The 12,500-nt window shown below is 40.4% G+C and overlaps 1 protein-coding gene across 3 annotated transcripts in view; it reads right to left on the bottom strand.

Moving 5' to 3' along the window:
- Nucleotides 1-12,500, bottom strand: part of LOC137643027 (retinol dehydrogenase 13-like) — an 87,389-nt gene that overhangs the window by 15,493 nt on the left and 59,396 nt on the right. For all 3 annotated transcript variants that reach the window (XM_068375889.1, XM_068375882.1, XM_068375897.1), the window contains 2 exons: nt 10,507-10,619; nt 9,078-9,167 (listed from right to left, as the gene is read on the bottom strand). In XM_068375889.1, the coding sequence (XP_068231990.1) occupies nt 9,078-9,167; nt 10,507-10,619 (203 nt within the window). The remainder of the gene's footprint in view (nt 1-9,077; nt 9,168-10,506; nt 10,620-12,500) is intronic.

Genomic DNA, 12,500 nt, shown 5'->3' with positions numbered 1-12,500 from the left:
TATAGCTTCTTACATTTCTTAGCGTTCTCCTTCTCTCTTTCTTAATGGCAATGTGTTCTATTTGATTTTTGTAACTGGCACATGGTGAAGTCCGTGTATATTTGTGGATGGTCTTATGCTGAAAAAGAGTACCCTCAATGACAACATTGTTTGTTGAACAGAAACTTATGAAATATGCTCCATTTTCATTTAAAACTTCGCCAAGGCCCCCAACAGCCATCACATTCTCTATCCCTTGATTATTCCTTCCAACTTTATCATTGAAGTCGCCAGTCACAATTTTCATATTTCTCTCTGGGATCTCATCTATTATAGTCCTCAGTTTTTCATAGTATTCATCTTTCCTTTCTTCAGGGAAATCTTTTGCTGGGGCAAGGCAAACTATGATATTTTTATTGCACTAGTTTGATTTGAACTTTGCAAGTACCAATCTTCTATTTACAGCTCTCCATTCAGTAATGTCCTTTCTGATCGTCATCATCAATCATACCCCTTTTCTTCCAACTCCATCTGTTCTTCCTCAATAGATACATAAGTTGCCTATATATATATATATATATATATATATATATATATATATATATATATATATATATATATATATATATATATATATATATGTATATATATATATATATATATATATATATATATATATATATATATATATATATATATATATATATATATATATATATATATATATATATATATATATATATATATATATATATATATACATATATATATATATATATATATATATATATATATATATATATATATATATATATATACATATATACATATATACATATATATATATATATATATATATATATATATATAATATATATATATATATATATATTTACCTTAGTCTAAAGTTTCCTTACCAATCCCCTTACAATGTGCTTCACTTAGGGCCAAGATATCCAAGCTATATTTCATGAACTTACTCTCCACTTGCCATTTCAGCTGTCGAGACAACCATGATGTAAAGGAGAGTGGTTCTCAGTCCGAGGAGAATACAATGAAGCTGTAGAGAGCAGCTGGAGTCAGTGCAAATACACTGCCAATAATTTACAGTCGAAGGTAAAGTGGCTGGATTTTGCCTTGGGAAGTTTTATACTCTAGAATACCTATAGGCACGATGATTCGTTGATTATTTGTTAGAGTACCTGGTGGAGAGTTGACATGGGAAAGGTGATAGCAATAGCAGCTGAAAGGGTCAAAGTAGAAGGGGCTGATAATGATAGTCTTAGGATATCTTCTGGGTTCATGGACACCTGATAATACCATTCAGGAGGTTGAGGGTAAGAATGCTTTAGCCCTGTGAGGGTAGGTGGGAGTATTTGTAAAATTCGTGAGAGGTTAGCGGTCTTGTTCCATCTGCATGTTAAGATGCCAGTGATACCCACAAGGGCATATGGATCCATCCTTCCTCAGGATAACGATCATGGACTTAGACCTTTTGACAAAGGTTCATTTATTCCATTTCCGAGGATGTGTGTTTAGCAGCTGCCAAACTGTCTACGGCCAAAAGTCTTAGTCTTACAAACATGGGGGCCCTTTTTATCTTGATATGGTGATAGATACCATGTTTGGTAGGATCCAATGGCATCTTATAGAGTTTTGGGAGGAAGATATCAGGATATAAAGTGAGTTGGGCATAAGCATCTGCAGGAGCGTTGATGTGGAGAGCGATGTCGGAGGGAGTAGGTGATAAAAGTATGGAGGAGTAAGAGCTGGAATTGACTAAGCATTGTTTCACAGGAAGGTTGCATTAGCAACCAATAACATGATAAGGTCATGTGAACAAGTGATGCTAGCAGGTTTATACTCAGTACTTGCATTGTTCTCTGTTTTGTCTTCCTAGCAAATTAGCAGCCCAAGAGAGAGGGAGAGAAGGCGAATACTGAGGAAGAAGCACATGATCACCACTCACTTAACGTCTGTGCCTGGTATCTTCTTTTTCATTTGGCACCAATGAAGGGACCATCATATTATGGCCTCATGGAAGAACATGCCTAACCATCCGTGGATGTTAATCATATAAGTATCCTCCTGTGATAGATGAGAGGTATTCACCACCTATATATAAAACCTAGCTTACTGAAAAAAGGTTAATGTCTGCATCAAGTGCAATCAAGAACCCTTGTGCCATTGACTATAACAATACATAAACATTAACTCTCCTCTCTCCTGTTCCAGTGAGTTGAATACTTTTGTAAAGTACTTAAGATTGAGAAGATTGATTTGAACATGAATTATAGTCCAGGCTATAATAGCTTTAATTGTTTTACCATATGCAGTGTAAAAAGCCTGAAAATTGGAAAGCTCCTTTGTAAAAGAAGACAAAAAAGTGCAATAAAAGATAAAATGTTAAAAAAAAAAGTCTTGTTCTTTGGAAGGTAAAACTTCCAATGTTTTTATATCTCTATTAATGTAAGAAACTTAATTTGCAGCAACCAGGAACAAGTTAAATGAGCAACATTTATAAATTTATGTATGGGTGGGTGACAGTTGATGTGCACCGTCAATCAGGAGGTGGAAGTTGGTGGGGTAATCTACACAATTGAGAGGCAGTTTAATGTAAGCAATGATGAAATTCTACAAGTACGGGGTGCTCCCCAAGTAATAGTGTCAATGTCTCGTAACTGGGGGTGTTGAAAGATGTATTTTGGTGGCCACCAAGCAGATATCAGCAGTGCTATAGTGATGGTGTTGTGTTCTGAAGAGGGAACATCACAGAACGGAGCAACAGACATAAGTATTTACAAGAAAGTGTACATTAGTTCCTGAATATGCAAAAATAAAAGCTTAGTTAATGAGGCCACACCCTACTTGAATTTTTCTTTTACCATTTTTACCATTTCTTAGCAACAGCCACGAATCTGAAGTGGTAGTAGGTCAACTGAGGGTGAGGTGTATCATTCAGTGGCTGCTAAGGGTCTGGTTTTAGGCGTGATCATGGGGCGGGGAAGGTAGGTCATGAGTGTTTCGTCATTAACATGGCTGTTTAAAAGGGTGTTGACTCTGGTCATCAGGTCCTTCATGGGCAAGGAAGAGCGGCTCACATCAGGTCTGGGTACAAAGTAGGTTTTTTCATAAGAATCGTCTGCAGCAGGCTAAAGATGGACAATACTGATGACTTCTTTGATGGTCATCGATAACTTAGCCCCACAACAGCTACTAAGATAGCTGCAAAACCTTGGTTACACGGGCGACTAGCAACTGTGAGTACTGCTTCGTGAGGTATGATTTGAGGACATCATACTATATAGGGCTGAACCTTTGTTTCCAAAGCCAATTGGAGATTTTTGGGAAGGTTTCGCTGAGGGTAACAGGTAAGATGTAGTGTGCTTTGCTGCTTGAGCATGTCCCGCCCTTGATGCAGAACTGGAACCAACATGCTGCTGAATCCAGGGAAGTGCTTCTCTGCTGGTGGAGGGCGGGAGTATCATTGCACTGTGGCAGCGTGGATAGATGAGTTGGGGTCAGTGGTGGGCATCGTAAAAGGATACTGCAGAAAAAGCATTAACCTGGAGGCGGGCAAGGTGCTTAAGGTAATTAGTAGTTCATCAATGTGACAGGAACATGGCATACCAACCGTGAGTCACACGATCGTACATAAATTATTTTGTATATATTATGCTTGTATCTGCACTCTTCCCTCGCACTAAAAAGACCCTGAATAATCATGTCTCCGGTTTTCCTCTGTAACATTGTCTGTCTCTCGAACATGTTATGTCCTGTTGCCTTGAGGTTTTGTATATAAAGGAAAGTGTTCTTTAATAAAGTACTCAGTTGATTGCATCCTGCCTTTGAGTCATAACCTTGCTCTCGGCCGTCCCATTGGTGACCTCGGAAGTCAACTCGCTCCCACCGCCTTCCACCCCCACCACCCACCCCCTCGCCCCTCCATCGTTGGTATTATGACGGATTCTACAGAAGTTGGCGCTGCGGCCGCCGCATTGAAACTTTCACCGTTCACCAGCGGAAAGGCGTTTGCTTGGTTTCAGCGCGCAGAAGTCCAGTTTCGCATCAACGGCGTGACTCGCTCAACCACCAAAGTGGATTATGTTCTCGCGGCGATACCCGAGGACACCTTCCCAGAAATATCCGACTGGCTTTGTGAAAAAGGAGACACCCCAATAGCGTATGACGCCCTCAAAACATACCTTCTGCAGCAGTACTCGCCGTCGCCAGCCGCCCGTATAGCAAAGCTTTTTCAGCTCTCGCAACAACCGTTGGGGGACCAAAGGGCTTCGCTTGCCCTCAGGGAAATGACCAGTATCGCTCGCCTTCAATCTGCCGCAGACGGCTCTCCTCGTGAGGTGAACCTACTTCGTGCCCTTTGTATACGCCATTTACCCGGACCTATACGCGCTGCCATACCCAATGTCGATAGTTTACCCATAAAGGACCTGATGACCAAAGCCGACGCCCTTATGGACAGCCACTTCAAGACCTCCATAAACGCCTCCACCCCTGACGAAGAGGATGCCTATTCAACGTCAACCGAAGCTGACATGAATGCCGTAGGACATACACGCCTACCCCGTGACGTGCCGAAGCGGCGACAAAGCCACCCACCACCCACCAATCGCTCGCGCCCCAACAAACGACTTCTACAGCCACTTACTACCTCCCATCCGCTGCAGTTTTGCTACTACCACTTCAGATTCGGGGCAACCGCGAAGAAATGTGCCGAGGCTTGTCAGTGGCCAAAAAACGTGTAAGTAGGCCATCGCTCGTGGCAGTGGCCTCCCGTGTTTCTAATCTTTTCTTTTTACATGATGCAGGAACGAGCGTGCGTTTTTTGGTAGACACGGGTGCTTGTCGTTCTCTTTTGCCAAGGAAACTCTTCAAGACACGACGTAGTCTGTCTCCATCTGCCAACGTCCGCTTGGTAGCTGCCAACGGATCTGCAATACCCACCTACGGTTACGAGAACCTCACATTATCGTTCGGAAACGGTAAATTCAATTGGAAGTTTCTCGTTGCTGACGTCACAATGCCAATCCTCGGTGCGGATTTCCTCTCTCATTTCCACCTTCTGGTCGATGTTGCCCACCGACGATTGGTCAACGCAGACTCATACTTGTCGACACCTCTTCAACCCGCCCCCTCTAACCTCGCTCTCCACATCAGCGCACCCACGGATGACTACACACACCTCCTCACGTCGTACCCGGAAGTTTTCCGTCCAGAACTTCGCCAAACGCGCACGGTTCCTGCCAAGCACAGTATTTATCAGCATATCAAGACAAACGGACCCCAAGTCTTCGCAAAATTCAGACGTCTGGCACCGGAACGATTGGCAGCCGCCAAACAGATGTTCGCCGAAATGGAGGAAATGGGCCTTTGCCAAAAGGCCTCCAGCCCATGGTCGTCACCCTTACACATCGTTCTGAAGAAAGACGGCTCCCTCCGTCCGTGCGGGGATTACAGGCCCTTGAACATGCAAACAGTACCGGATCACTACCCCCTCCCAAACATTGCCGACGTGACCTCCTACCTGCACAAAGCAAAGGTTTTCTCTACACTCGATCTCCTGAAGGGGTATTATCAGGTGCCTATGAACCCAGAAGACATCCCCAAGACTGCCATCACCACTCCGTTTGGTACATACACCTTCAATTACTCCTGTTTTGGCCTTCGTAATGCTGGGGCCACGTTTCAACGTCTCATGGATGGCATCTTAGGGGACCTCCCTTTCTGTGTATGTTATGTGGACGACGTACTTTTGTTCTCCTCCTCAAAAGAGGAACACCTCTGTCACCTGCGCATCGTGCTCGACATCCTGAAACAAAACGGCCTTGTAGTCCGGTACAATAAGTGTACCTTTGGCGCCAACGAAGTATCGTTCTTAGGGCACCGCATCACTCTTGAAGGAGTCCATCCCCTCCCTGAGAAGGTAGCAGCAGTTCAGAACTTCCCCGCGCCCTCGACCGTCAAAGCTCTGCAGGAGTTCTTCGGCATGATCAACTATTATCACCGTTTTCTGCCAGCCATTGCCGCCATTCTTGCTCCCCTCTACGCCTCCCTCAAGGGCAAGCCAAAGGACCTGAAGTGGGGTCCCCTTCAAGAAGCAGCCCTCTGCAATGCAAAGAAGGCCCTATCAACTGCTGCGGCTCTCACTTTTCCTATCCCACATGCCCCACTCCTTCTCTCCACCGATGCCAGCGACGTCGCTATTGGTGCAGTACTCGAGCAGGTGGTCAACGGCTCGCCCGCCCATTGGCCTTCTTCAGCAGGATACTGTCCAAGGCAGAATTGGGCTATTCTACCTTTGATCGAGAATTGCTGGCGGTGCACTTAGCTGTCCGTCACTTTCGTCATTTCTTAGAAGGTACGCCCTTCGTCATTCGCACAGACCACATGCCTCTGGTGCACGCCTTTACTCGACAGTCTGATGCCTGGTCCACCCGGCAACGCCGACATCTCTCCGCCGTGGCTGAATACAATTGCACCCTCCATTACGTCCCTGGGAAAATGAATCCCGTTGCCGATGCCCTGTCAAGAAACACGTTAGCTGCTGTTCAACTGGGATTGGATTACAACGCCCTGGCTGAAGCCCAACGACAGGATCCAGAATATCAAGCATGTAGGACATCCTGCACGTCCCTCCGTTGGGAAGACTTCCCCCTCGACGACTCCAACACCACCCTCCTCTGTGACGTCAGTACTGGCAGACTACGACCTTGGATTCCTGCTCCCGTGCGCCGACAGGTGTTTGATTTCATTCACGGCCTTTCACATCCCTCGTGCCGTTCTACTGCACAGCTGCTGAAGGCAAAGTTCATTTGGCACGGCATTTCTAAGGATGCTAAGGATTGGGTCCGCGCTTGTACTTCTTGCCAAACTTCCAAAGTACATCGACACACGGATTCAGGAGTGGGCACCTTTCCTCAACCTCAGCGTCGTTTCGCACACATTCACGTCGACGTTGTAGGCCCCCTACCCACATCACAAGGACATTGTTACCTGTTTACCGTCATCGACCGCTCCACCCGTTGTCCTGAAGCCATTCCCATGGAAACTGCAACGTCCACCTCATGTACATCGGCCTTACTCTCTGAATGGATTGCAAGATTTGGTATCCCTGAGCATATTACTTCTGACAGGGGAACCACTTTCACCTCTCAATTTCGGACATCATTAGCGAATCTCCTGGGCATCACCCTACATCAGACAACGGCCTACAACCCCACTGCCAATGGAATGGTTGAACGTTTTCATCGCAACCTCAAAGCAGCTTTGATGTCCCGCTGCAAGGATTCAAACTGGTTTACTCAGCTCCCCTGGGTCCTCCTGGGACTAAGGACCACTCCTAAAGATGCCCTCGACGTCTCGGCAGCTGAAATGGTGTATGGCGACCCTTTGGTCGTCCCTGCCGAATTTTTTCCTTCTACAACCTCCTCCGATGATATCCAGCGCATACGTCATGTCGTGGGAAAATTTACTCCATGCCGCCAGACTTACAAGCCCCCAGCGAAGCATCACATACCAACAGACTTGCACTCTGCAACGCACGTCTTCCTGCGCAACGACAATACCAAGCCACCGCTAACGCCCCCTTACACGGGCCCTTTCCTTGTGATCCGACGCAGTCCGAAAGCATTTCTACTAAACATTCGTGGCAAAGAAGACTTGGTCTCCATTGATCGTCTAAAACCTGCTTATCTACTGCCAGATGACCCGCCTACAGTTCGCCTCTCTAGATCAGGGCGCCCTATTTAACATGTACAGTATGTCATTTTTAGGGGGGGAGCCATGTACCAACCATGTGTCACACGATCGTACATAAATTATTTTGTTTATATTATGCTTGTATCTGCGCTCTTCCCTCGCACTAAAGAGAACCTGAATAATCATGTCTCCGGTTTTCCTCTGTAACATTGTCTGTCTCTCGAACATGTTATGTCCTGTTGCCTTGAGGTTTGTATATAAAGGAGAGTGTTCTTTAATAAAGTACTCAGTTGATTGCATCCTGCCTTTGAGTCATAACCTTGTTCTCGGCTGTCACAATAGAGTCTTTAGCGAAAGGCGATTCCTCATGCAACCATCTTTATTGAGCAATAACACAGGTGTTTATGGGCCCAAAAGAGGGTCACATAAGGATAACAATTCAACGGATTTTGTCAGTAAGGTTGACATTAACATAAAAATTAACAATATAATAAGTGTAATGATAAGAGATTTGAAACTATCGTGTCAAATTCAATGGTTTTTTCTCCGTGGAGTCAGATTAGCATTGCAGTGTAGAACAATATTTAGAGGGGGCATACTTCTTTATTGCATGAGCCTTGCTTGCCGGCGGCCATTTCACCGTTACAAAAATATGAACATTATTTTACCATAACATTGTATTTTATTATCTCTCTCTCTCTCTCTCTCTCTCTCTCTCTCTCTCTCTCTCTCTCTCTACTGTACTGTTAAAACTCACGTTTTAGTGAAACCTTAAATGTACAGTATTGATTGTACTGAACAGTACATGTACATCAAAGGAATGGTTATTTATGTAAATATGTTTTTTTTTTTTTTTTTTTTTTTTTTTTTTTTTTTTTTAAACGGATATGAGGTTTTATGTACGTTTCCATACTTATTAAGTTATCACGTATAAATCACTTCATAGTTTCAATATCAGACCTACGTGGAAAAGTGACTTAAGCGGAAAGAATTAACGATAAGCGGACGGGTATTATTTTCTGGAAATCTCTCTCTCTCTCTCTCTCTCTCTCTCTCTCTCTCTCTCTCTCTCTCTCTCTCTCTCTATATATATATATATATATATATATATATATATATATATATATATATATACATATATTCAAATAGCAAAAGCAATTCGCACTAACGTAAGAATATTTACTGTTTCATGTGACACACCGAAATGCTTATAATAAATATTAACTTAAAATCTTCTATAGGAACCTTAATCCCTTCATATTTAGTGGGGCACCTGAAATTTCCTTGGAAGAGGAAGGTTATTTAGAAAATAATTTAGTTTCAGTGCGACAAAGAACGATTGAATTTGGCTCATATTCTGGAATCGGTTTATGGCTTACCTTAAAATCCTCAAAAAACTCGCCTGTTATGTCTTCAGTCTCCTTTGATGCTGCCAAATGAACGAGCGGCTGGGCTCCTTGCCATGGTGTCTGTAATTGACCGTACAAGTTTGGAAAATAGTTAGCTTAAAAACACAAGGTAATGATGAGATGAACTCTTGAAATAAAATTGGTGTAGAGGATATTTTTTCTTAAACTTTTCATTATTAAGAGTTGCTTTATAAATTGATTCTTCGTGGAAATAAGAAAAAGAAAAACATAATTCTATATTCACCGTAGCCATTTGATATCTCAGTTTAAAGAAATCCTATATTGATAAGTGGTGAGGAATATCTTTCATTATTTTTATTTTCCCTTCTCGAAATATTAGCATTTATAAAGTAATTGCTAATTTTAGGGGCTCGAACCGTATTACAATAATTTCTAATTGCAGGTTTTTTTTTCAGACAATCTGAGCTCATAATTATCAGATAATCACATTTTCTAATGAAAATTATATTTTTTTTTTCAAGGAAAACAATTCTTAGCACAAATACTACGTTATTTTTTTTTATTATCCTATAATTAAACGTAGAAATAAATTCAGAGCAAAGAATAGAGTGCCAAGCTTTTTAAATGAGAATCGTATACACAGAGATAAAATACCTTATATACTACTTTTACTAGCTCGTGAGAGTTAGTGCATCCATTCCCATCAAAACTGACTTAAAAGACTAAAACGCTTTTCCACCTTTCTCTCTTAACAACGTTATTGAGTAGATGAGGTTATATGCGTTCTTAATGCCTTAACACTGAATCATATAAACATTTTCCTTTAAAACCTTCAAAGAAGTCAAAAGTGTTTTCTGGCATCAATAATTTCAGTAACATCTGCAATCGCATCTTCATATCATCCCATCACACTTAGGTGTATACTGGACATCAATAGTGTGTAAGAGGTGGACAAATACACATTTACGGCATTTGGTACCCAAGTCATCTTGGGTTGGCGAGAGCGTGATGCCAGTTTTTACCATACATCTTTATTCTGTCCCAGTAAAAAGACAACTCATTTTAACTAATCATACTGCCATGTTGCTACTTCAGCTTCTGTAGTCAGTAAAGATTTAGTGTTTAAACTTGGCTTTCACCTTAAGCTTTAAACCACCTTTTTTATGAGGTAATAGATGCCAAAAAATATATCAACTGCCCTCAATTGCTTTTCACTTTGATAGTATTTGCTAAGCCTACTCTTACTCAGAACTTAAAAAAAGATAAAACAGATTAACTTTTGCTTTTACACGTTCAATATTTATAAAAATGCAACTAATCACAGAAAAGCTATACAGTTTTCTACGTGTATTTTTTATACTTATTTCAATCTCGAGCTTTAATAGAGTATTAGGTTGCCTGCCTTACCCACTTTAATTTTCAAAGAATTTATACTCACCCTTCCTATGAATGGTAACATCACACGTTGTAGTGTACTCATGATAGGTCCAGCTGTCTTTTCAAACATTTCCGTCGATACAAAACCTGGACAAAATGCATTTACAACCACTCCTGAAAAGAGCAACAAGTACAGTATAATGAATTTTATTTTCACTGAATAAAAACATTCTATTTCTATACTCTAATCTTTTTATTTTTATTCTGTATTTGTTTGATTCAGTAACATATGTTTATCTTATTTCTTTGAGCTGTGCTCATATTTTTACCTCCAGGTTTTTAATCTCAATGATTCACTATTCATAGCAACCATTTTCTCAATAGCATCTCTCCTCCAGTATTCAACTTCTGGTTATTTATTTTCTATATTTATACACGCTTGTGTAAATTATATTCATTATTCAACGATGTAGACATGATTTTATGGAAAATTGTGTATATAACCTTTTCTTTAGTATATGTATATAATATATGCAATAAAACTTACCTTCAATATAACCTACCACTTCATAGAAATATTCATATTAAAAAGATCTTGGAAATTTCTCGACTCAGGTATAATCTCGAACTCAGCTCTAGGTATATTTAGAAAATGGAATCCAAAGGAAGCCAAATTATTTTTGCTACTTTATTGCTCCGGCTGCCGGGAAAGTTTTCCAACTTTAGGCCGTAGACCGTTTATTTCATCGAGTTTTAAAGGTCATCGAAATTTATGAATTAATTCATGTTCGATGTCTACAGATGATATACAAATTCTACTTATTTCCGTTGTAATATTCTTACAATAGAATTAAATCTGTCTGTCACAAGTGCCCTAATGCCGCTCGTGGCATACCGAAAAAAGTGAAAGCGATCAAAGCAGCTGTATTTGGAAGACAGGAGGAAAAGGTCTTGGTTTTGCATTTTTAGAATATATTAGCATAGGAGGGGGCGGGGGTGCGGTAGTTTTTTTTCCGTATTATGGTTCTATTGCATTAACCCATATCAGGTTTGAATGATAAGATTAAGACCAAATAAAGATAATTTAAGTTTTTTTCTCTTTAAATAGTTCTAACTGCAGTTATATTTGTACAAGGATGATGAGTGTTTGGGAAAATTCGCTAAATGTTTGTCATTGTTAATATAATTTATACTTTTGTCTTTGAAATAATAATAATAATAATAATAATAATAATAATAATAATAATAATAATAATAATAATAATAATAATAATAATAATAATAATAATTGGGTAGATGAAAAGTTCTCGATTCCTATCCAAATACTTTGACTGCATGCAGATAAAAAAGGAAATAAGTGGAAGCCATTTAGCGTTTTCCGCCTGGCCCGATTGCAAGCTTATGTTCTCTAGGGGAACACTGCAGTGGCACTGGTGTCTCTTTCTGGTCTTACTCTCTTTCACATCATGGTTCTGTTCTGTTTAAAAAAAATTTCATGATATGTAATTGAAACTGTTGAAATGATTTAAGATCTCAGCCTAGGAAGGCGGCAAATAAACTGTCCAGACCAATTTTCCTTATAATTCACACCAATTACGCAATCGGATTTATAGAAAATTAGTCTACTGGCCAAATTTACGTAGTGTAATTCGAGACTTATTTACAGAACCTTTGGAAGCAATACATTCGTAAATTTTTTCTGGTCTTGGGAGCATTTACCCATATTTCTAGAGCAGTGGTTCCCAAATTATCTTACCTGACGCTCCCTTTTTGCTTCCAGTAGACCCGTAAGCCCCCACTCCTCTCTTATATATATATATATATATATATATATATATATATATATATATATATATATATATATATCTATATATACATATATATGATGAGATTCTTACATTTATTTCTTAGCATTGTACAGGAAAACAGATTTCTGTGTGTATTACATTTTAATAATGAAAGCCACTCAAACAAATAATAGTACATTCTAGTAACTAAAAACGAAATATTTGGTTCAAAGTGAGCGAAAATAAGTTTGAACATTAGCAAATTGGC

This window comes from Palaemon carinicauda, chromosome 1 (assembly GCF_036898095.1).
Source record: "Palaemon carinicauda isolate YSFRI2023 chromosome 1, ASM3689809v2, whole genome shotgun sequence".
Taxonomy (NCBI): Eukaryota; Metazoa; Arthropoda; class Malacostraca; order Decapoda; family Palaemonidae; genus Palaemon; species Palaemon carinicauda.
Note: the sequence above shows the minus strand (reverse complement) of the source record. Positions and strands in the feature narration are given on the sequence as shown.